At 39.2% G+C, this 23,716-nt stretch overlaps 1 protein-coding gene across 2 annotated transcripts; it reads right to left on the reverse strand.

Annotated features, from left to right (window-relative positions):
* Positions 1 to 430: 430 nt before the first annotated feature.
* On the reverse strand, positions 431 to 20,502 carry vwc2 (von Willebrand factor C domain containing 2). 2 transcript variants are annotated; one of them, XM_069659001.1, is made up of 4 exons: positions 20,412 to 20,502; positions 12,581 to 13,310; positions 11,048 to 11,177; positions 431 to 1,357 (listed from the first exon to the last, which is right to left on the reverse strand). In XM_069659001.1, exons 2-4 carry the CDS (start codon positions 13,229 to 13,231, stop codon positions 1,206 to 1,208), a joined length of 933 nt encoding a protein of 310 aa, XP_069515102.1. In that variant the 5' UTR covers positions 13,232 to 13,310; positions 20,412 to 20,502; the 3' UTR covers positions 431 to 1,205. The 2 variants fall into 2 exon arrangements, with proteins under 2 accessions (XP_069515102.1, XP_069515103.1); XM_069659002.1 differs by lacking the exon at positions 20,412 to 20,502 and having other exon boundaries at positions 12,581 to 13,429.
* Positions 20,503 to 23,716: the final 3,214 nt, after the last annotated feature.

Raw genomic sequence — 23,716 nt, forward strand, 5'->3', positions numbered from 1 at the left:
AAAGTGAAAATAAAGACAACAAAATATTATCTGAAAGTCGTCTGACCTTTCAGTTTCTTAATTTTGGGACCAACCAGATTTGGGATCAATAACGTTGGAGTGTCCAGCCTGCCCCTTTATTAATGGAGTTTAAAAAGGGCATCTTTGAGTAATCTCACTTCCATCCTCTCTTGCTGATATTGTGATGCTTTCAGCCATATAAAATGAAACTGCGGCATAACTAAACATCTAAATATCATCTTGACAACTCATTAAATATTTACCCACTGCTTTCACACAAACAGTTCTCATCCTGGAACAGAGACACGCTTACATCTTAAGGGCTGGTTTGTTCAAGTTTGTAACATAAAGTTTGCAGAAATGCATAATTGGAAGACATTAGGTTGATAATCTCATCTCACTGCCGTTTGTTGTTTCAAATTGTGAACATTTTATTCCATTGGAAGTCAGTCAATGTAAATCACCTTTTTTTTCCAGCAAAGACTAAACATGTAGGCCTAGAGCTGAAAAGTACAATTTGAGCATTTACAGAGCACAGATTGGCATTTATTTAAAACATAAACATACAGTACTAAGAGAAATACAAAAAAGCACTTTCAAATTAAAACACATTTCAACATCCAAAAGATAAAAGAAATCAGGAAACAGTCAAGTCTTCTTGAATTTCTCCCTTTTTTCTCGTCATTGTTTTAACTCCTCACTATATTCCTACACAGCAAATTTGTACCCATTTTCCTCGATTGATCACACACTGCAGTGCACTGTAGTCTGCACTTTGGTGTAAGAGGGACAGATGTCATGATTTGTCAGATGACACCACATGTTTGAGACATTGAGGCATTCACCTCCAAAGACAGCTGTGTGTGTTCTATACATTCTGTTGTATAATTGACCTCTGGTCCAATACATTGCTTATTAAAATACAGAGACTATAAAAAATACTTTTTCACTAGTTCAGCATTAATGAGTCCTATATCCGTATATGTTCATAAATAATTTAATACATAGATAAATAGATATTCTGTGTGTGGATTATAAACTTTCAAAAAAGTATTTTTTTCATAATAGAGAAGTGACTATAAACGTTGAAATGCTCCAGGTCTGCTGTCCACCCTGATGTCCGATGATGGGTGAAAGGCCAGAGAGTTTACATGCAGATTGGCGCTGGTGTTGTGTGCCAATGTCCCCTCTCGCGCTGCCAGTCTCTAGCTCCGCTGGCACTCGTTCTTACTGCAGGTGGCCTGACGCTCGATTTGCCATGTGCCCTCCTCGTATGTGCAGTAGCAGATTGTGCACTCATCAATCTTCACCTCTCGGCCGGCCGGTATCACTGCTGTGTCCGCGTAGCAATTTGGCCCTGTAGGTTGTAAGACAAAAACAGTAAATGTAGAGCAATATAGAAAAAAGAATAAATAATACATTTTCAAATGACATCTCAAATTTGCCTTCTACATTTTTAAAGTGCTTTTTTCTGTTTTCAGCACCATGTCAGCACCATAATCGAGGGAAGGCTGAACTGTTAAAATACACGACTTGCTCTGCTCCTGTGAATTGATATGTTGTTTGGGAATTGTAGTCAAACAGGAACTTGCTTAAAGTTCAGTTAATATTTCATTGTTCAAAATCTTAATCGATCTTCAGATATAGAGACCAGAAAAAGGGCATTCTTATGCTGCTGTTGGAGTCAGAAAGAAAGAAAGAACTGTCATTGAGGTCACTCTGTTATTTTTCTACTACTAGGCCCACCAAGGACACTGTTCAATGTACAAATGCTGTTTAAGGACTGAACACAATTGAAAGTCATATTCCTCTGCGCTGTTCAAAGAATCGCAATCAGAAATTCGATGCATTCACAGACACCCTGGACGCAGGTGATTTTTGAAATACAATAACCTAAAATTGTGAGAACCGTGCTTGGTTTTTAGCTGATATCTATCCTGATATGCTGATATCTATTTAGGTTATTGTGGATATGGGTTGACCCTGACTGAAAGAGTTTTATTTCACACTCATTAAATGCTTGAGGAAACTCCTATATGTACATCTCATAACCTTTGTCACAACCAACATCTGTGCCCAGATTGTTTCTTCAACTATAGATTTACCATCACTTAGTTTGATAGCAGAAAAACTACTACTTAACTTCAGCTATCACCAAACCTGAATGCTCTAAAACCTATGTCTCTTTCTATTGCCATTAACCAGAGCACATGGGCCACATTCAAGAGGGAGTTTCAAAGCCTTCATTCCTCTGTGTTGTTAAATATCTACTCCCACTTTTGCCTATATCTGAGTACCTCATAATTTCATTGTTCCTTTTAGTAATTATTTCGAGTTGAGTTTAAGACTTTAGCTGAAGTAGGTGCTTAAATTTTAATATCTCATACAGATAGTGATTTAGATACATAAAAATATAGTGAATAAAGGAATGCAAGCAGAATTGCCCCAGCTCATATTTCAGCTTTCCACAAAGACTGATGAAAGAAAACCCTCCATGTGCAAACACAATGTGGAATGAAGGCCAATGGGACACAACTTTGAAAGTAGGACAGGACTTCAGTTATTGTTTTCCTTTCTACTTTTAGACGCCATATCTGTTGCAATAACCACATTTCCACATGGAGTTCACTGCAGTTAGTCATCTTACATTGTTTCTTTAAGATAGCTCCATGACGTCCAAGTCAGTTAATGCAGTCAGTCGGAGAGAAGAATAAACACCAGAGACCACATGCACTGCCCTTCATTTCATTTCTCTCAGTGGAAAATGGATTCTCACATCTGGGCTTTCATTCAGTTTTCCCATAAAATAGTGTCGTAGGAGGCGCGGAAAAATAATGGATACACAACGATCACTTTCTGCTGGTGTCAGTGGCCATCTCTGACAGGATTATGTTCAGAATGGAATCCATGCTGATCACACTTAACTTTCTGAATATAAATACTAGGATCCTCTCAAAGGTGGAGTTTGCAGTTGCAGACATTTTCCCTCATCTGCCATTAACATTAATCGGCTTTTTATCTGCATCTCAAAAGAGTTTTTCGATTTGATCATCATCACCATCCTCTTCAGACCACTGAGTGGTCAACCACATGGTTGATGTAGAGAAGAATTTTCATTCATTGTCTATCAGGAAAGAGATGCACCCTGGGATGACAGTGATTACATAGTATTCTTAAAGTGTGGATTCACACCATTATCTCTTTCACCATCTTGTTCTGGCACTCGGATGTTTAATCCCAGTAATATTTCTTAAAAACTTGCACATTTAATTCATGTTTTTAATGTGAACATTAGAGGTATTTAATGGTATTTAGTTCCACATAAATGTTGCTGAGTGCGGCCATCCTCCAAATGTAACTTCAAGGTTGAAATGCACACAGTGGGATTTGTGCATAAAAAACAAATTAAGCACTGTTACTCAGTGCTTTAATATAGTTCTCTGGTGCACCCCAAGGGACTGCTCTTTTTCATTACTGAGGATGAAACTGAATCTCACTAATGGAAATTTTAATGTTCAAGGTATTTCTAAAGAACTGAGCCCTGGTAGTTGCCGAAGACTACTACAGAAGCCCGGCTTATTGTGGTGCCACCATCTATCAACCAACATTTCATGTACAAAAAAATCATCTTGACAGACCCATAATACAAAACAAAAATGTCCTTCTTGTGTCACCTACAGTCTCACTTTGGTACTGTGATGCAGAGGCTTTTGTTGAGCGAAAGTGCTTCTGTCCTCAACCAGTGGCTCGAAAAAACTGTTCATAAATCATCCATTATCTCCCAAGCTGCACGCCACAATATAAACACTGTGGGAATTGCTTCCACAACATCAGGTATAGCATAACAATGGCTATTTCCCTTAGACTAACAAGGTCTTGAGCCACCTCCATTGTTGTATAATTAAGATGCTGATAAATAAGGAGTCTTTCAGCTGCAGCCTCCTCGTTTCATTGGATGTCGGCATCCAGGAGGAGCGTGTTGGCACATCAATCAATGTGAACAGTTTGCCGAGGCCTGTCAAAATGTCAACCCTAACACATTTATAAGTCTTCAGATGAACACGCACACACCCTATCTGAATAACAACTCATCCTGTGGCCCCGGCTGCTGTCGCTACTGATTCATCATCATTAGCAGCATTTAGAACACAGCATCTCAAACAAAAGACGTATATGTCAAGGATATCCTTAGAGAGAAAAATGCAAAAAATAATCATGCACTTTACAAAATAAATGGAAAGTATTTCCCCTTGGAGCTGGGATTAAACCACGACCTGTCAGCCAGTCATTTCGCAGTAGCATGACACTCATTTGTGTTAATTAATGCATGGACTCGGCTCCAGCGTGCTTACTCATTGCTGTCAACCTATTATTCTGCCATTCATATAACACCCACCTTTTTGTCATTGCTTTATTAACATAACATATCCCCTTCTCTCCGTCACTCTCTATCTTTGTCTGCCTCTCACTCTGTATGGCTGAAAGAGATTTTTATAGGCACATCAGGCTTCACAAGAGCTTTTCAATGACACCCAAAGAAGCACCGACAAATGGGCTGTGCATGTGCATGAACAGTTGGACCAAAACTGTCACTACAGCACGCTTAAAGTTGGCATGGACAGCGTGTGAAAAAGATAGCCATTAGCACCTGTGGCTTTTGGCTCTGTAGCAGAGCCTGGAAATGGACAGGGAAATGAGGACACATCTAGATCATCACACCCCTTAATTCAGAAATCTTACAAACCTGCAGAGCTCCATTATAGGGAAATGGAAAGAAAAGAATAGCAGGAATCTTTCATCTTAATGCATTTCTTGAGTACATTTGCATTATAAATGCAGAATAAAAATGGCCTTGCTTTGTAAAGACAGGAGGTGGAGACACTTTGCTGGGAGAGACTATAACAATATGAATAATTTCTTAAAGAGGTGCTGTGCAAAACAGATTTGGACTTTTAAATATGAACCACCTCACATTAAAGCTGCAGACAGCGCGTTTGAGTTATTTATATTTATATAGTGCCACCTCATGTGAATGTTTGTTTGCATATGTTGTCCCCAGCAACTGTGCCTACTGATAGTCTTTGTGGCTGAGCAACCCAGCTGCACACAAGTAGCATGGCTGTCACTACAAATGTCCTTCACAGACATGGCTCCACAAACCCTGGCCAGAAATCACAGCGGGGTCCAGGTAAGAGACTTTACAGGAAGACCTTCATTTACTGCATAAATAGTATAGATAAAAGCTCTGACATCAGCCTGGAAGATCTTTTCATTTTTTTTCGTGACGCTCCATTATTGTACAAATATATTAGGGAGTGACATGAACAAAGGCTTTTATTCAGAAGGAAACAGAAAATAACATCAAACAATGTGACCACTCAGGGGCTCAACATTACTCTAATTATTAAGACATAATCTGACTAATCATTACCTTCATTATAGTGACCTTTCTCTATTGTAAACATAAGTCCAAAGCCCAGTAATGGAAATGGCCTTTTGATAATAAAATATTGCTTTGTGAGGAACAAATTAACCAAAGGGTAAAAAATTGGGGGAAAAAAATAATTTCAACCTTTTGTGAATATATTATATTACAAAAAAGTCCTCCTGTCCAAATTATTTAAAAATGGAATCAGCATATCTTTAAAATTGTTTCCATCATGGCGAACAGTCATTACGTAACATGTGAAAAGAGACACCTTTATCTGATTACCGTTTGGTCATCATCAGTAACTTATTTCTTTTAAAAAGAAGCATTACTGACACCTTGCTGTGAAATCTTATGAGCCTGTCTTTGGATTTCTCCAGATGTATTTGTATGAGATCCTTAAATTCTTTTCCCTCTGAAAGTGAAGCAAACTATGCTAACATTAAGGCATAATCTTGCAATGATGTGTTTTTTTGTTTAGGACATGCAGCTTAAGCCTCAGCTATCAGGGGCACTCATAATGTACTTTTTGTCATTGCCAACAAAAGCCACAAAATCCACAGTCATGAACCAGGAATGAGGACCCAGCCTATACTGACTTTTCAATTGTTTTAAAAATGACTGTTAATTCAATGGTTTATATACCACCATTCTCATTGTAACTACGTGTCAAGTAAACAGAAAGCTTAACAGGGGTAGCAACAGTAACTAAGGCATGCAGGTCTCAACCAACATGCATTTATTAACTTGCTTTGTTTGTTACAATATTGCGTGTGTGTGTGTATGTGTGTGTATGTGTGTGTGTGTGTTTGCGTGTGTGTGTGTGTGTGTGTGTGTGTGTGTGTGTGTGTGTGTGTGTGTGTTGTCAGTGATGAGATGGAGGATGCTTCAAATGGTCAAACCACAACACTTATATCTAACAACTTCCCTTACACTCGTTATTTTTTATGTGCTCTTTATAAAACCTGCCACATCTTAAAAGGCCCTTTATGAATCATGCCTTTCCTAATTTAATTGAGTCTCTATCCCTCTTGGCAACCAGGCTACCATGTCTTGTGTTTCCCTATTTGAAGAGATTTTGGCTGGGGTTCAGACTGTTTATCACATCCCCCCCAGATTAGTGTTGACCCTAATGTCTGCGTCTTGAAGAGCACCACTTGTTTCCTCATGCGTTGCCAAGGCGATACCCTGCAAGAGCATAGGACAAGAGGGAGGAAGCAACGGCCGAGGTGCCAATGAGAGATGCTTCTTCTGCAATGATTTTTTTCTTAAAGCATTCTTCAAAAGTAGATGCTGCTGGAGAGGAAACATTTGGCTTAGAATTTACAACCAACACTTCCAGGCCGTTAAAGCCGTATGTTAGAATACGAAAGTAACTCTTCAGCAGAAAAAAATTGTAAAATACAGATAACACATTTTCCCTCTTTGACTTCTATTGACTAGGTGTTCTTTGAAATAATCAATTTTGTTTAATTAAACTTTCTGTCGGCGTGTGAATGGTGGTGACAAACTTTCCAGGGTATGACACCATTTAATTGCAATGTGTTCCAGTGCTTTGAGATAATGAGTAAAAAATGATGAGAACCTGCCTCCATTCACAGCTGTTCTTTGATATTCATGAACAACTGTCTGGGGTGGATGTAAGCGATACCTCTCACTTTCATCTTCCTCCCCTGGCTCTTCCCCAAGTGTCTCCTTGCATACAGGCTGAATAACACATCTGAGACGGGGTGCTCTGCCATAAGCATTGATTGAGCATGCCTGAAAAGGCCAAGATAATGCCCGTGCATATTTGATGAACATATCAAACACTGAAAAACTTTATTGTGATTTATATCAATAGTTAGGAAAATGGTTAAGAGGAGAGAGGCTGTTAGCTGGTAACACGGGCTAAAAGACCACAAAGATGACTTGTTGAAAAAGAAATTGAATCTGATTTCTCATTTGTTCTGTTTCCTCTCCTTTTTATTTAGCTATTTAGATATACACTTTTAAACTTGATAACTGTTTTCTTTCCTGGCGTTAAACATCTGGATGAGTATTTAATTATTTCCCATTAATGAGCTGAGCTTTGATGTGACACTACTGATGCAGCAGAGTTCCTGAGAGGTCTTAACATCTGTCTACAACATCTGTAGATAAGACAAACAACACCACCTGAACGGCAACTCTCTGAGGACCTCCAATAACCTTATTTTACATCATCAGTATTTCATCATGGAGATACCACTGCAGCGCTGTCTTGTATTGAGTGCAGCATGATCTACAGTGGCGAGATGGGAGTTGACAATCAATGATCCAATGATCAGTGGTGTTATTTAGAGTGACGGCTCATTTACTCCTATTTATATCTGATTAATAGATCTAACAATTATTAAGCAAGGTTTCCCCTATGTAATTAATTTTAACATTTTGTATGTTATGTATACTTTATGGTGTCAAGTCTAGCGTGAAATGAACTGCAATGCAAATTAAATGTGTGAGAATATGTCTTCAGAGAGACTTGTTTTTGAAGGATTATTCCCTGTCAGAGACCTGCATTTCACCCAGTAGGTCGCATGTGAGCAGCAGTCTGCAGAGTCTGACTCTAACAAAGGTGTTTGGTGATTTAGCAGAATGTTAACACCTCCTGTTTACATGGTAACAACCCCAGCAGCTCTGTTAATCAAATCAGAGCTAGAAATATTCCCTGTCAAATAAAAGGTTGCTAAAAACATACTGATACAACGATAATCCAATCTGCTTAATTAACAGTTTGAGCTCTGGTATTCACAGCTACCTGGAATATGTGAAAACACCAACATCCGGAAGAGAAATGAGTACGAACATACAATTGTCATAGACCTAAAAAAATATATGAATCTTTAGCATTAAAAGCTCAACTGCTGTAGGCTAAAACACTTTAGCCTGACTGCTGCACACATGATATATAAATGCTGCTAAAGGCTATTTCTGGATCTTCACAAGACCGCTGTGCTCCTTATACCTATTACACTGAACATGTGTGGGAAAGAGCTGATAGGGGTTGCCTGATGTAGGGACAGTTTAGCATTTTGCTTCAACACATTTATGGGACTCAACAAGGACATTTTTTTTTAAGAATGGTCAAACTCATAGTAGAAGAGGCAAAGTAGTCCGCTACATTGTATGTTTAAGTGATGTTAGGTGACTGACAGTTGGTTTGGTTGGACATGAAACTATCCTGACAGAATCATCAGAGTAAAAGATAAAAAACTGTGTGAGAAGAATCTAGTTCTTCCATATTAAGGAAACTGTGTACATAAAAGTGTACAACTGCCAAAGTGCATTTCATGAAGGCAAAAGGTTATTACATTGACCATTTTCATTTTCATTTTGGTATAATTTAGAAATAAATAAATGGATATTGTGGTACTTTGAGCCATCTGCCATGTCTGCCAACTTAGAAAAATATCAAATTAAATAATTCAAACTAATGAGCATGACATAATCTTTTAGCATTTCTACATTATTCCAGACCCTCCTGATTAGGAACATTGAGGATATCATTGAAAGAAAAAAATGAAATTTTGGGTTACAGGCCTCCATAACCAACGGCTACACTTTGCAAGCGCATTAAACCCTGGTTATAGAATCACGGCAACGGCCCACATATTTCAACAGGGCAGGTTTAGAGAGCTCCTTCAGTGCCCCAGAACACATTATACAATGTTTTCCAAGGCTGAACAGAACTGCTCATGATGAGTAAACTGGACTCAAAGCGTAAAATCTGCTTAGTGCCCCTTTAATCAGAGAATCCCAATAGAATAAAAGAAAAAGTAATTTTAATACAGACTGTGACAGGGTAAATTGAGTTTTGTTTGTATCTAAGACATAGTGAGCTCTGTTTATTGAATGGTAATGTGTGGTAATCTTATGGTAATAGGGGCTGATTCCATCTCAAAACCGAAAATCCTTGTCGGCTGAACGAGCATGTGGATTTGGTGGGACTTTTGAATATATATACACGCTCCCTTTAGTTGGCCACATCTCTGCACATACTGAACTGTATCTACAGCTGTCTCCCAGACTGATGTGCCTGCGAACACAACCCAGCAAATCAACTGGGCATTTCACAAGGGAAAACATGGAGCACTGCCCAAACTCTGCTCAAAGCACTCTCAGCATGATCAATATGTGCATATATAAAAAGTGGGTGAACAGCAGAAAAAAGGGGAACAACGGACCAACATGTATTCCCAAAGATTACAGCAGGCAAATATTAATAGATTGAGTAACGCTCCATGACTACCAATGTTTTCAGCTCCTTATCTCAGGAGGTTGTGAGACAGGCTTTTAATTTGAGTGGGACAACCTCTGATTGATAACTAGTCATGAACATTCATTACATGCAAATGCTTATGTCTATAATATCTAATGAGTCTAAAATGATCCGTGATACATGTTGGTGCAATTATAATGAGCCGAGATGGAAGCCATGGTCTGAATACGTTTGTTTATTTATCCAGTTAAATTATTCCTCTTGACGTATTTTTTGCATGTCTCCTTTGAGGATAATGAAAGACACATGTTTATGTTTATTTCACTAGCTTGGCCTGTTTTTTGTAACTCCCTTGTGTTCACCATTTAATGTGTAAACGCTCAGTGCCAACAAGCCGAATAAAAGCTTTAACTCAAGAATGAAAACATGCAGTTTAACTCAGAAATGATATTAGCAGTCCTGGTGTCTCGAGTGGCTCATACAGACAAAGCATTTTTATTTGTAAAAAAAAGAGAGAACATGCATGGTGTGTATGTTGTCTCTATAACAGGGATTTTTTCTTCATGCAGATTGCTTGCTCTTTATAGCAGACAGGCTGCACCACTTCAAGATTCTAAGTCAAAGATACATATCGCAAGTCATCATTCTTTTTGCTGAAGGAAGCAATGTTGCTGACATTGCCATGTTGCATTAGAGTCACACCAAGAAAACAAGGGGACATAATCTAGGACATGCTGTCTGGAATCATCTGAAACAACTTCAGATAATCGACTCTGAGCTGCAGAGTTCCTTCTTCTCAGACGGGCCAATGCTCTCATACCAACAGAATCAGAAAATCTTAAATCTCCTACGAGATGATTCGGAACATATGCTAGTGCTTCCGTCATATCAGCTGAGTTATAATATGAACTTAGTACTAAAAATGACACATGCATGTGTTTTACACAAAAACAGCTCACGACTCATAACAATTAGAGAGAACACACTGCAATGGCGCCGTGGATGGCTGCCTTCTCTGTGTTGGTGTGCATTTTCTTTGGTTCTGCACCAAAACACAAAGTCAAAATCCTTCTATGTGTAATCCTACTTGGCAATAATTTAACTCTCATTCTGATTTGCCTCATCTTTAGCAGGATTTCATTGAAATAGATCTCATTACAATATGCCATCTGATATGACAACTGACTTGGACTCTGCAGTGCAGCATGCTGCGTGCTTTGTGTCAGCAGAAAAAAGTGTTGTGCTACCTTGCCATCATAACCCTTGTTGAGGTGCCCTTGGGCAGGATGATTAGACACTAGTTTGCCTGTGTGGAGCTAGCCAGCAGCCCCCAATAGGAGACTGGTTGTATTGGATTAAAGTGTTGTTGCTCCACTCACCAGTCTTGCAGATGGGACAGCACTGATCCGGCTCGTACTCTGGATCCACACACTCGGTCTGAGGGCAGGCTGCCACGGAGCACAACACCTCTCCGCTAGGCTCACATCGACACTTCTCACATGGAGATACCTGGGAAAAAGGTAATAGTAATTAACACTCTTATAAACAATTCACATACAGATTCCCATACACAGCGCCAATGCAGTATTCTCCTCTAATTCATTTCTTGCTATCTTTATCTCTAACTTTTTCTTTGTCCCAATGTCCGTCTCTTTTATTTCCATCATCTCACTTCAAGTATCTCTGTCTAGCAAACACATACACAGGCACACACAGAAATACTTGTGCCTGTCTGGCTTTTTCAAAACAGTGTGAATTCAATGTCACAAGGGTATATCTTTAGGGAAGACATCCATCTTAACTTCATTGCCAATGAATGCCTTGGTTTATGGAGAGCAGAGTCGACAATTGAACTTCACAATCCAATCAAGGGATATGGAGAAATCAATAGGAATGGGAGACAAAAAGATGCTTCCAATTTTCGTGGTGTGTGAACAGAAACATTAGATGACTTGGTTATTCAAGCGTTCCTGTATGTCTTGAATTAGAACACGTGCAATTAATGTGGGGGCTTATATATCTAGCTTGAATTACCTTAAGGTCCTACATAGACTGTGAAAGGCTTAATTTAGCGGTCGTTGTATTATGCCATATAGCTTTAGTATTAACAAGAGAGCAAAGGTTAATTCTACCAGTATTGCTGTAGATTGCGAGGGCTTGCGCCTCCGCATGGCACTCCACTGTGAAAAATGGAACGAGGCAGCACTTAGTACAATGCCCCAGAACTTAGCAATCAAGCATAAAAATGTGCCTGTTGCTTAGTTTCAAAGCACCCCACTCCACACCACACGGAACAAAGGCTGACGTATGCCGCTTGTGAAAGTAGAGCTGTCTTTAGATTTTTCTCAGCCCAGACTTGACATAGAGCTGTCAGTAACACTCTGAGTTAGAGGAAGAAAATCCCATATTAGCCTTAACCTCCTGCTGAGACACTCACAAACATAAAGGGAAGCATTAGGAGCTGATAAATGTCGCGACTTATAAAAAAACAGTAACATCAGGATTATGGTGCAATCCTGAGCCAAACCTTTCACAGAAAAGTCAAAAGATAAAACATTAAAGGTATCTCTGTGTCTCCTCATAAACACCTAAATGCAGCAGCATGCTCTGCAGATATAACATAACTGTAACTCTATGATGTGTATCAACAAACTGAATATGGAAACACTCTGCTGAAGCTGCATTGCTAAATCTAGCCTCCAGTAATATTCAGGCATTGTGTAAGAAAAAAAGGCAAGTGCTGACCTTTGCCATTATAAATCTGCCTGCCTGCTCGCTTGCATGCTGCGAGGCAAGGTAACGAGTTTCTGTGTAGTTCCTGTTATAAACGCCATTGAACAGCACGGAGAGTTCTGTCAGCACTTCTTTGTTTGAGCATGTCAAAAATGAGTGAATGCAGTTAATGGGTTCACCTTAAACTCTTCTAGAGAAGTGTAGATCTTGCCCCGAAACTCGCAGTAGTTCTTTTTCTCCTTGCACTGCGGACAGCATTGGCTAGTGTCCACTTTAATGCAACGAGGGTGAACCTTGGGACAATCTGGCTTGGAGCACATAGGGCCCTCGTCTGTGCAGAGGCAAGGGCATGTCGAAGGGCCTGGTGTGAACTGCTCCCCAATGGCGAACACAAAGCCGCTCTCATCCATGCATCCTTTCCCCCTGTAGTCTGGGTAGGCGTACTCATCGATGGACTCCAGGGAGAGGGTGACGTCACTGGTGGGGCCCTCGTCTATTTGATTCAGGCTGTCTGGTTCACTCCACAGCTCCTGAAGCTTCCCCCCCTTAGATTTTCGTGTCTGGCCGTTGAGGTTTAGCCTGGTGCGGCTTGCGGCGGTCCTGTTGGGTCCCAAGGCATTGATTTCCTCCAGCCGCTGCTGAGAGCTGTATCCCAGTAGCTCCTCAGGGGCCAGCTTGTCCTGATGTTTGTCCTCCCTGGCTTGGGTCAGCACCCTTTCTAGACGTTCTCGGCTTGCTGGTAAGGTCGCTATAGGATTACACTGAGCGCTGCTCATCAGGAACCCGAGAACAAAGAAAACTTCTGCTGTCATGGCAACGTAGTGCAGCATCTCACCCCACCACCCGCGAGGTGGGAAAACACCTTGGCTCACATAACACAATTCACATCTCAGGTGTGAGCCTGTCCATCTGGAAAGAGAAAATTAAACTGGGGTTATGTGCTCTGTATTTTGTAATTTTTCATCCCAGGTGTGGGGTTTATTTCATTCAGCCAGTAGAACAGTGCAAGAAATTTGGGTGACTTTAGAGCCCTTTCCCATCCTGCTGGGTGTAAAGCAACCCTGTAGGATCAGCACATTGGATCATCAGAATAGGGAGTATTAAAAGGGCCATACTAGGAAATCAATACTGCTTCATACTGTAGCACCTCCCTGCATCAATCGGTCCCAGCAGTGACAGAGTAAGAGGAAAATGGGCAAAGACCTGAATCTAACACTCTTAAGCTCTTGCTTCTCTTATGGAACAAAGAATAAGGATCAATGTCTACTTTTTTAAATTTCATCTGTTCAAAGGGAAAAATTGATTTGAAAATAGAACATAATCAGCATCACTGTAGAAAGATGAATATACTAAGGCTGACAGAAGTAGCCATATGAATTTCAAAATAAAGCCAGATCCAAGGTTTCTCCAAACAAAGGCCACTAAATATCTCTTTGTTTTGTTCAAATCTAAAGTAAAAGCACATTACTTTCTTTATAGCTTTCAGCATTGTACAAAGTCAATACTTAACAGCTCAAGTTGAGTAAACTCGACGAGATCATCTGCAGACATTGAAGAAACGACACCTTTTTGAAAAGCTGTAGTCAATGTTTTATTTTTTGTCATGTGTTCACTTCATTGACTGCGGCATCTTGGAATTTAAATGCTTGCTATGATGCTTTCCTGCTTTTGTGGCCTACCAACACCAAATCACCAAATGTTTGGTGTCATGGCTGAGCTCCGTATAACAGACTTCAGACATGTTGACATTTATAGCTTATTTTGAAAGAGGTTGAAATGACTCATTATTGACTCTCTCAACAATTAACTGCTATGTCCTGTCTGCGCTTGTTTGAGAACAGTTCACCATATTGATTAATTTGTCAACCTCAATGAACACAGCCAATTTAAAACAGAACTTTAGGAGTGCTTAACATGAATTGAAGAGAAACTAAGTGTTAAATGAGCCAAAAGCAAATCTAGATATGTGGTTGTACACAAGCCTACAAGGGCAGGGATGGAGCTGGGACAATCAGCCACATCAAGTCAATCAAACTCTAACAATGAAGCAAAAGTCTCTCCAGATGTTTTGAGTCATGCATTTTGATATTCATGAATTCGGATCCATTCTTAGAAAAAAGCCTGAAATTGACTGCTGGCACGACTGGTATTTGAGCAGCGTTTTAGCTGAATTGCTATGTTAGAGGCAGAATCCTTGAAGCTGCTGTAGAACTGAGAGGAAGCAGAACGAGGTGCATACCGATAACGCTGCAGCAGCTGAAAGAGAGGGAGAGAAAGATGAGCCCAAGCCTCATTAGTAAAAGGACCTCATTTGGTTTTGCTCAGCCTCACCTCTCCACCTTAACAGCTGTTACTAGCTGTCACACAGTTAATGCTGCTGCTGCTGCTGCTGCTGCTGTGCTCTCTGTCAGGGCTGAGCACTCTGGTGACCCTCAGGCTGGTTTTCAACTGGGCACAAACTAGCCACAGCATCAAAATATTTAAAGGGCAAGGCTGGTCATAGGCTTATATTTTCCTCACTGTTGACGAATTCCATAAAAAAGTCAAATAAAGCAACAACTTGATCCAATTTACAGTCATATATATGCGTTACCAAAGGCAACTTAAGCTTGTACAGATATTGTTGTATCATAGAGGCTGTAGGACTCCCTCTTTTAGTTTGTAAAGGCCAAAGGTTGTTGTGTACATTTGATAGGTTGTTTGTATTTGTCTGTATAGTTTAGCACTGATATAGCATCAAAATGCCTGTTGTGTAAACAGACACTTAAAAGCACAAAAGACAACCATCGTGAGACAACTGAATTGACCAGTACTACAGTATTTTCTGTTCCTATCCAGACAACATACGCACAAATAGACTCAAGCCTTCACTCAGTTATTCCTCCACGACACAGCACATAGTGAAGGTATTGCTAACTAGCAAATGGCTGAAGTTGCAGCGAGTTACATGCCCCTTTCATTTTCTGCAAAGGTAAATGTTCATTTTAGCAACAAGTGTGTCTTTATCTATTAACATATATTATATATTATCTATTATTGAAAATAATCCCCAAAAATGCTGTCATTTTTGTGTGTGAGTAACACTTACACAGAGCCTTCTTGAAAATAGAAACTACTATTTCATTGATCGTCTTGAGCTGGAATAAATAGGCTCAGGGCTGAGTGCCACACGCAGCATAGAGAAATGAAAAAGTGCTGAGAGATAGACGTGAGCATTGTCAGTTTTTTTGTCTTTTCATGGCATTTGTAAAGAATAGACAATAGTAGAGACTCAATGTTTCCAACCTTTACTCTGACTACAAATTGGATAGTTTGCTACGTTCATTAAATCTCTGATGCCATCTTGAAATATACCAGGTCTGATTCTTTAAAAACCTCTCATTAATCCTCAGATACACAGCATATCATGTGGTTGTACTGAAGACACAAAAACGTTATGTTTACAGTAGGTCCTGTAACATTTTTATGATGACTATGATAACTTTTTTTTTTTTTTTGCCACTCCCCTGGTTCAAGTGATGGAAACAATTCTTAAATTTATACTGCTGCATATGAGCCATTAAGTGAAAGGTCATTGAGTTATCTTTGCCCCCCAGCCATGCAGACATGTTTGTTTTTTGGTTGTTGCTGTTTGTGTGTTTGTTTGCATCACTGCTCTAACTTGAACACTTGCAAATATATTCCTGCTAGAAAAAAGAAAAAACAACAACTTTAAACTGGCAAAAAAAATAGAGTGAGTGTCTATACATCCCTGCGGCATAGGAAGGAAGCTTGGACTATTATACGGACAAATTCTATTTTGAGTGTAGTGATCACATAACCTGTGATAACTGCAACCATGGTTCTCTAAAGTAAATTTTAGGAACATAACCTGATGTGACAACAACGACGATGATGATGATGACGATAATGATGATGATGATGTCACCCCATACTTTAACTAACAGTGCTCCTGTTAAAGTGATGCCACGGTCAGGCTTATGAAATCTTCACATCTGTGAACTCGCATGGTCCATCCTCAGACAAGCCTCATAATTTCGGGTTGCAGCCATCAATCAGCAGAATATCAGGATTTATATGAGCTAACATCACCAAGTTAATTTCCGCTGACACCTTTGAACACCCACTTCAGAGTAAAAAAACAACAACTTAATAACAAGAAAAACAGCACTACAATTTACCCTCGTCAGGTCCAAATAATTATCTCAAGAAAACAAACACTTATTAAAGCTGGAAAATTAGCTGTGTATGTTTGTCTTTTATTTTAACATTTATCTTTTTAACTGCACAGAGCTAAATGGTCATGTGGTTTCCCTGTTTCCACATCTGTTCTGCAACTGACAGGTGAGGTTCCAAGCAATTACCAAGCGGCATAAAGTGCAGATATGGCATTTAAGTCCAGACTAAAATGGTAAATTAAAAAAAGAAACATGTTTAGGGCTTATTAGAAAATTCTGTCCATTTTAAATTCTCTCAAAATGTAACAACATGTATTTCGTTCTGCACTGTCATGGGCTGGAAAGGTATGAAACCTGCAGGAGTAAAACATGAATGCATGATAACAGCTTTGATAATAACAAAACCAAGACCTCCACCTAGCTTGGCTATTATGTTTAAATGGGATCTAATGTTGTTTCTTTAATTGATTTTTATTCATACATTAATGCAATCCAAAGCTGTGACAAGTGACGTGGTTTGTTATTCAAAATATAGATGTTAATACATGAATTACTTAAAAAACCCTGAGCATATTATCAATGATTGTGTTTACAGGAGCAGAACAGGAATAAAAAAAAAAAGAGTTTCTAATCTCCCAGCCAATTACAGTCAGTCAGCAGTCAGACCAGAGGTGTGGATGTTGTCAGTACAAACCTGCAGTAGAAGAAGAAGTCACTTACAGATAATGACACAATTTTTCTGTTCAGGTACTCAGAGACTTCTGCTGTTCAACGTGGTCAAATACAGCAGATTTCCATTTCCATCTGCTCCATATCTGATTGGAGTTGACAGCACTTTTTCTGCTGCAGCACCATGCTAAATCAGTGATCTATAATTTATTTATGTTTACAAGGTCTTATAGGTTAATTAAACTGCCTCCCCACCCAAAAAAAACAAAGAAACTGCTTTTTAACAATGCCATTTCCCTATATTGCCACTCACATCAAATGTGCGAGGCCAGTTTGGGAAAGGGTAGAGCTACTCGTTGGGACTGTCCTACATATTGAGCTAAATGACGTCACAAAAAAATTAAAATGGGAAAAAACATTTCATATTGAAGCAAACGTCGAGAGAAAAAAAAAAAAACGCAGGTTAATGCTGCAAATATCGTATCTTTGCCAGGCAATGATATCATTTCAGATAAAATGTAGGGCAATCACGCTGTATGTAGCCAATAAGCACTTGTCAGTCTAAGTTTCAATTGAGATTCACATTTCCGTGGGAAACATTAAATAATTATATATTTTTTTGTTTCGCATAATTGAGGTCATATTTAAGATACTCAGTGTTTAAATGCAATCCCATCAGACCCATAGTGGCTTGAAACACATAAGAATAGGACCTGTTCTTCACTCTAAAGACAAATTAGCACAAATACAGTAGATGTTATTTTTAAAGTATGCAGCAAAAACAATTACCTGTCATAAATTGCTAAACTCACAATAACATTTTGTTATGTATTATAGCATAGGAATTTAAATGCCGCCATGCCCTTTACTTTTACCATTGAGGACTGAAGATGTTTCCACTTTTCACATTTAAACGTTGCAGTGGCTTCCTGCACTACAGAGAATGAACTCGTTATCAGCCTCAGTGTTTGCCAGCAGGAGCGGTTCAGTCAGTAGCATCAATGTAGATATAAATCCCTCTGTCAAAGGCCAAAGTTCTGTTTACATCTCAGGCTATTGAACATAGCCGGTTTGACCACTGAGGTGCAGCAACAATGATTAATCAAGCAGGAATCCAACCTGGCTGTTAGTTCACGGTTCAATGATGCTCACCATCACATTGATTTATGACTCATAAATTATTGTCGTTTTCATTACCCAGCAGAGCGAATATGGCCCATAAGGCTTGACACAACAACCTGGACTCAGAGTGAAATTTTAGCTCTAGCTTGACTAATATGATACAGTTATTCATATAGATTCAATTGGTGAGACTTCAATGACACAAGGTGCAGCAGTTAAGTTGTGCTCAGGTTGACCTGCCTCTCTCTTTGTTCTCTGATGTCACTCGGGAAGGATTCGTCCAGGGAGGTTGATAGCTGTTACACTCATGCAATAGTGCTATAAACAGGGCTCTTGTCTCCAGGAATTTAAGATGTTTTTTCTGTTTGTTTATGTCTAATTCACATTTGTTCTTAAGAACAGTATTTAAAAGATTAATTACACATTTGATCTGACTGTTCCTAACTTCTAAGTTCATGGTGGCAGAAAATGATAGCAACAGAGAAAGGGGCTCAGCATGCTTGTTTTGATTTCTGTTTAAGACTACCATTGTTCTATGTGTAGTTCTGACAGTGAGCCTCCATAACTAGCATCACATTCATATTGTCTTGGAGAATAAAACTCCTACGATGTCACTCTGTGAAATCAAACTGGATGTCATTCAGAGGAAAACCATTTCCTCGGGCAAGAATTAATTCATACGGACAATATGCCTTCGCCACTGTGTGCACTTAATTTATTTCACATTACAGATTCTCCTACTTACACTGTTCTAACATCCCAACATGCCATCGATAGCACATGGGGGATGCAACAATTTACTTTGAGGTCTACTTCAATTTATGACAAAGCAGATCATGGGGGACGAGATGTGAAATGTTTAGACAGCGGTGGCTAGTGGGCTTGGATCTGACAGGGCTGAGAAAGTATTGAATTAATGATGCCACGTTTTAAAACTCATTTTTATACGGATAAACAGTGTGAAATGATGAAATCCAATTAGAGCAATAAGGGACACTAAGGCAGGATCCAAGAGTATTAAGCCATCTGCCAGTGAGTAAAGATTGCTGCAGGGCTGCCTAATTGAATTTTATCCTCTGACTGTAAATCTTATGAGTGACCCAAATCAAAGGCAAGTTTTTCTAAACATGCAATGCAAAACCAACGGGCCTTGCAAAACTGTCATATAATCTTAAGATTATGTGCGGTGGAACAAGGTGAGAATTTGCTCAAAGCCTGCTGGGAAGTCTGTAGCAGGAAATGCTGTAAGGAGGAGAGTGTAAATCAGCTGGATTGTGTTTATGTTTCACAGGAACAAACCTAAGAGGGGGTGATGATAGTAAACAGACGATCCTCTGTCACACCCAGAGACCTGGTACCATTTAAATAAAAATGTGAATAAATCTAAATATTGTGTCAAAATAGCAAACATAAATTTAATAATAATAATAATAGTCATCCTTTTTTAAAATGCAATTACCAAAAACTTTGAAGCTCTCTATTCAGAAAACTAGATTTTTTTAAGATCATCATCCAACAATTTTGCTGGACCCTATGAGTTGATTAAAAGATGAATATGTAGCCTATAGTATGTTTTTCGGCTGCCTACTCTGCTGTTGGAGCCTGTGTTGACTGGATGCATTCTGGAGAGTGTAAGCAGGCTGAGTCTTTGTGCAGCCCCTGAAATCCCTCTGATGCTTCTTAGAACTGCCTCAGTCCTGTTTACATCCAAATACCACCACCGTTCAGTTAGACTAATACCAATGTAGTCTCTACAGGTGCACCAGTCTCAACAGTCTTCATTAGTTTTCCCCAAATAGCTAATTTACATATAAAGGCTTTTGTGATGGATGCAGTTTAATTCTAGGGCTGGCATGTGGGAGTGAAATCTTCAGCAATTTTACTCACACTAATTCCAACAGAAATCAAAGGACAGTGCATTCCCAGAAAAAAACTGTGCGGTTGTGAAACCTGAGCATCTAAGCAAATTACACTGACAAGCATTAATAAAAAGCTGCATCCTCCAAACAGCATCAAGACAAACAGTATTGATATCATTCACCTGTGATCCTCGTGGTCTGTCTGTATCCGTCAGTGCGCAGGGTTGCACAGCCTTCGGACTGCTGGACAGCGGAGCCACGGCAGCAACAAATGATCAGCGGTGAAGAGATGGAAACTGACGCTCGTTAAGCGAGTCAAATGCACAGTTTCCCCGGAGGATGCTTGCAGGTCAGCAGCGTGTCGCGCCTAACTTATCGCCACAGTGAGTGAAAGCGCTCCGTCTCCGGCGATCCACCGCTGCAAGTGCCGCGCAGCTACTGATGTCCCTGCTCTACACTGGCACTTTATTTCTCACGGTGACAAAAATAAATAATTAAATAAATGGGGATGAAAGCAGCAGCAGCGTCCAGACGTGTTGTTTAGAGCGGCCACTAGATGGAGCACTTTAAAATGTGAGAGGGCCAACAGGCAGTCAATTAGTGAGCCTCATAAAGTTCACTGGTGGTTTCACAAGGTTCGCGCACTGCCGTGGTTAACAACTTAACTTAATTATCTCGAATAAAGAAGTCGTTTCCGTCACTGGGTAATGTGTTGCAAAAAGGAAGTTTTTCCTTGCCAATTTGCCGAGTGTTGCTAAGTGCTACTCATGGTGATTCATGTTGGGTCTCACTCTAAATAACAAAGAGTCGGTCTAGACCTGCTCTTTTTGTAAAGTGTCTCGAGATTACTTTGGTTATGATTTGGCGCTATACAAATAAAATGAGATTTTTACTTTTTTTATTTTTTTGAAAGTGAGAAAGGACAAGGTGGGAAATCAAGATGTGGAAGTACCTGTAACCTGAAACACCTGCAGTAGGCTATAGGTATGCTACTTCCACCAACTATCATTTCAATGAGGAAAAATGCTTGGGCTGTTATCTCTCTGTATTTTTCAGACATATACTAGTCTTTTTCAATTGAAATATATTGGATCTAATAATGCTGGAATCAGTTAAATATAGTGATTGAAATGACTTTTTAACTTGAGATCCCCATTAGCACCACAGTAACAACTATACTTCCTTGGGTTGATACAAAACAATACAATACAATACATGCAAGCCTCACATGACTGGCAACCCCAACTTACACACACCAACCTATCACTAGTGTATGTTAGCTGTGAGTAAAAGTATGTAGGGTTTCTGGATGCACAAATATTTCTTACATCTCTCATCAACTCTTATCCATGATGCCTTCCTGCATCCCTCCCACACTGTCAGTTAGCAGTGAAGAGCCAGGCGTGCAGCTGAGGGTGAGGTCTCTGGTTTTAAGCGCTAGACCAGATCGGCGGGAAGTAATTGAGTCGGAATAAGACTTTTTGTTTGTATATATTGTTTTAGTGCGAGTTGACAATAAAATTGTCCATCAAGTGTCATACCCAATAATTTGGCCTTCATAACCTGCTCAATGGCTTCCCATTACAAAAAAAATGAACAGCTGTTGGTCTGTCCTCAGAGCATGCCTGGCGCCAAATATTGCACTCTTTTGAGATGTTCGACTTTAGCCTGTTTTCAGAAAAGCATTGCCCTTCATGCTTCACTACATAGAACATTTCCTTATTTGCACTAAACTGCTGAGGATGATTTCAACTCTATGATTTAGATTTTTTAATCCAAATTGTATGCTAATCCATGTAATAGTTATAGTATATATTTTATAGTTAAAATTATAAGAAATTAAGGATAAAGATTATGATGCATTGTTAATGACCCACCAATAATAATAAAATATCAGTTGAATGAGCTCCATCTAAGTCAGCTATAGTTATGTTAATGCATCTGTAAGAATATCCCAACATTTAAGACAAATTATAACTCTAACAGACTGTTGGGCTGTATAGTGGGTACTTTCACTTACATTTGTATTTATAATTGTAAATTTGAGGTAAATTTATTGTACTTAAGTAAAGACTTTAAATGCAGGACTTTCACTTGTGATGGAGTGCACTATACTGTATTTTCTCTTGTGATATTGCTTTAATTTTACTTCCCCCTCTAATAAAAAGTAATTGCTTAAACCCTCAAATTCACAAAAAAGCAAACAGCCTCATTGACCGCGATGAATAAAAATGAGTAATTTTCAGAGGATCCTGAAAACACCATTGGAGATTTGCAAACAAAAAAGCATATAAGAATCCTTAAACACACAGAAGAAGAAATACATCTTAAGTAATAGTAGCAGATTAAAATATAATGTGTTTTTGATACAAAGTGTAGGAAGTATTATGTAAATTATGTTTTGCTTCGAATTTTACACATACTTTCAAGTGATGATGCATCTAAAAATATTTCATTTACTTATTTACCTCTAAATTGCTTTTGTCAGAACTACATGATGGAAGCAGACTCCAAAACGGGCCCTAGCTCCTGCCAGTGTAAGGTTGAAAAAGGCAATCATTAATATAGCATTAGAGGCTAGCTCCGAACCTATAACTGCCCTGGGCACCACTAGCATACATGCAGCACTGTTCTCTGCTGCTACACCTTCCCCGAGGTTCAAATGTCATCCTTCACTGTCATTACATTTCTGCCCCCATTAACTATTGATTATCTCCACTTCAGCATTTCGAGCCCTGCTGTGGAAATGGCCTCTATGGCTTGCTTCCCATACTGCATGGATAGGCAGAGAAGAAGTGCCCATCTCCTGGTTTTTACACTAAAAAGGGAGGAGGGGGTTCAGACTAGGACACAGGGCAGCATGGACTGACTACATTGTAACCTACCTGCCCATTAGCAGGATGCTTGAGCAGACAACTGGAGGTCAAGTTGTTCTTTTTCAGGACCTGTGAGAATTTTGCAACAATATGTGTTGAATATTTACTGTGGGGTTAGAAAAAGTTTACTTTAGGCCGGAGCTTTGGGCTTTCTGCCATCTACACACTACAAATGGACTAGTCTTTGCAGATTTGTCTTTGTATACCTGCCCAAATCTCTAAACATCTGTATGTTGTAAATTGTTAAAGGACACTGTTACTGCCCTCTATTGTTCTATATTTCAGTGTTTTTTTGATTTTTGATGTTTTACATATACAGGCTATGAAAGAAAACATTTTGTCTTAGGGGAAAATATCAGAAGATGGATGATGGATGAAGTATATGTCAGCTCTTTATTTAAAAAATAAAAATATCAGTGACATCCCAACGGGTTCAGAGAGTCCTTATCCTCTGATATATATAAACTCTCTCAAATTCATTTTCTTACATTTGGTTTATACAAAAAAAACTATTTGGGGTCCACTGAGATTTCTCTCAGAGACATTGAACAAAATGAGCCAATGCCTCCTGAGTTATTAACTGTAATTCCAGCAGAGTGGAAATTTGCTTT

This window comes from Semicossyphus pulcher, unplaced genomic scaffold (genome assembly GCF_022749685.1).
Source record: "Semicossyphus pulcher isolate SPU_LCO1_2020_fin unplaced genomic scaffold, fSemPul1.0.p SCAF_12, whole genome shotgun sequence".
NCBI classification, from domain to species: Eukaryota; Metazoa; Chordata; class Actinopteri; order Labriformes; family Labridae; genus Semicossyphus; species Semicossyphus pulcher.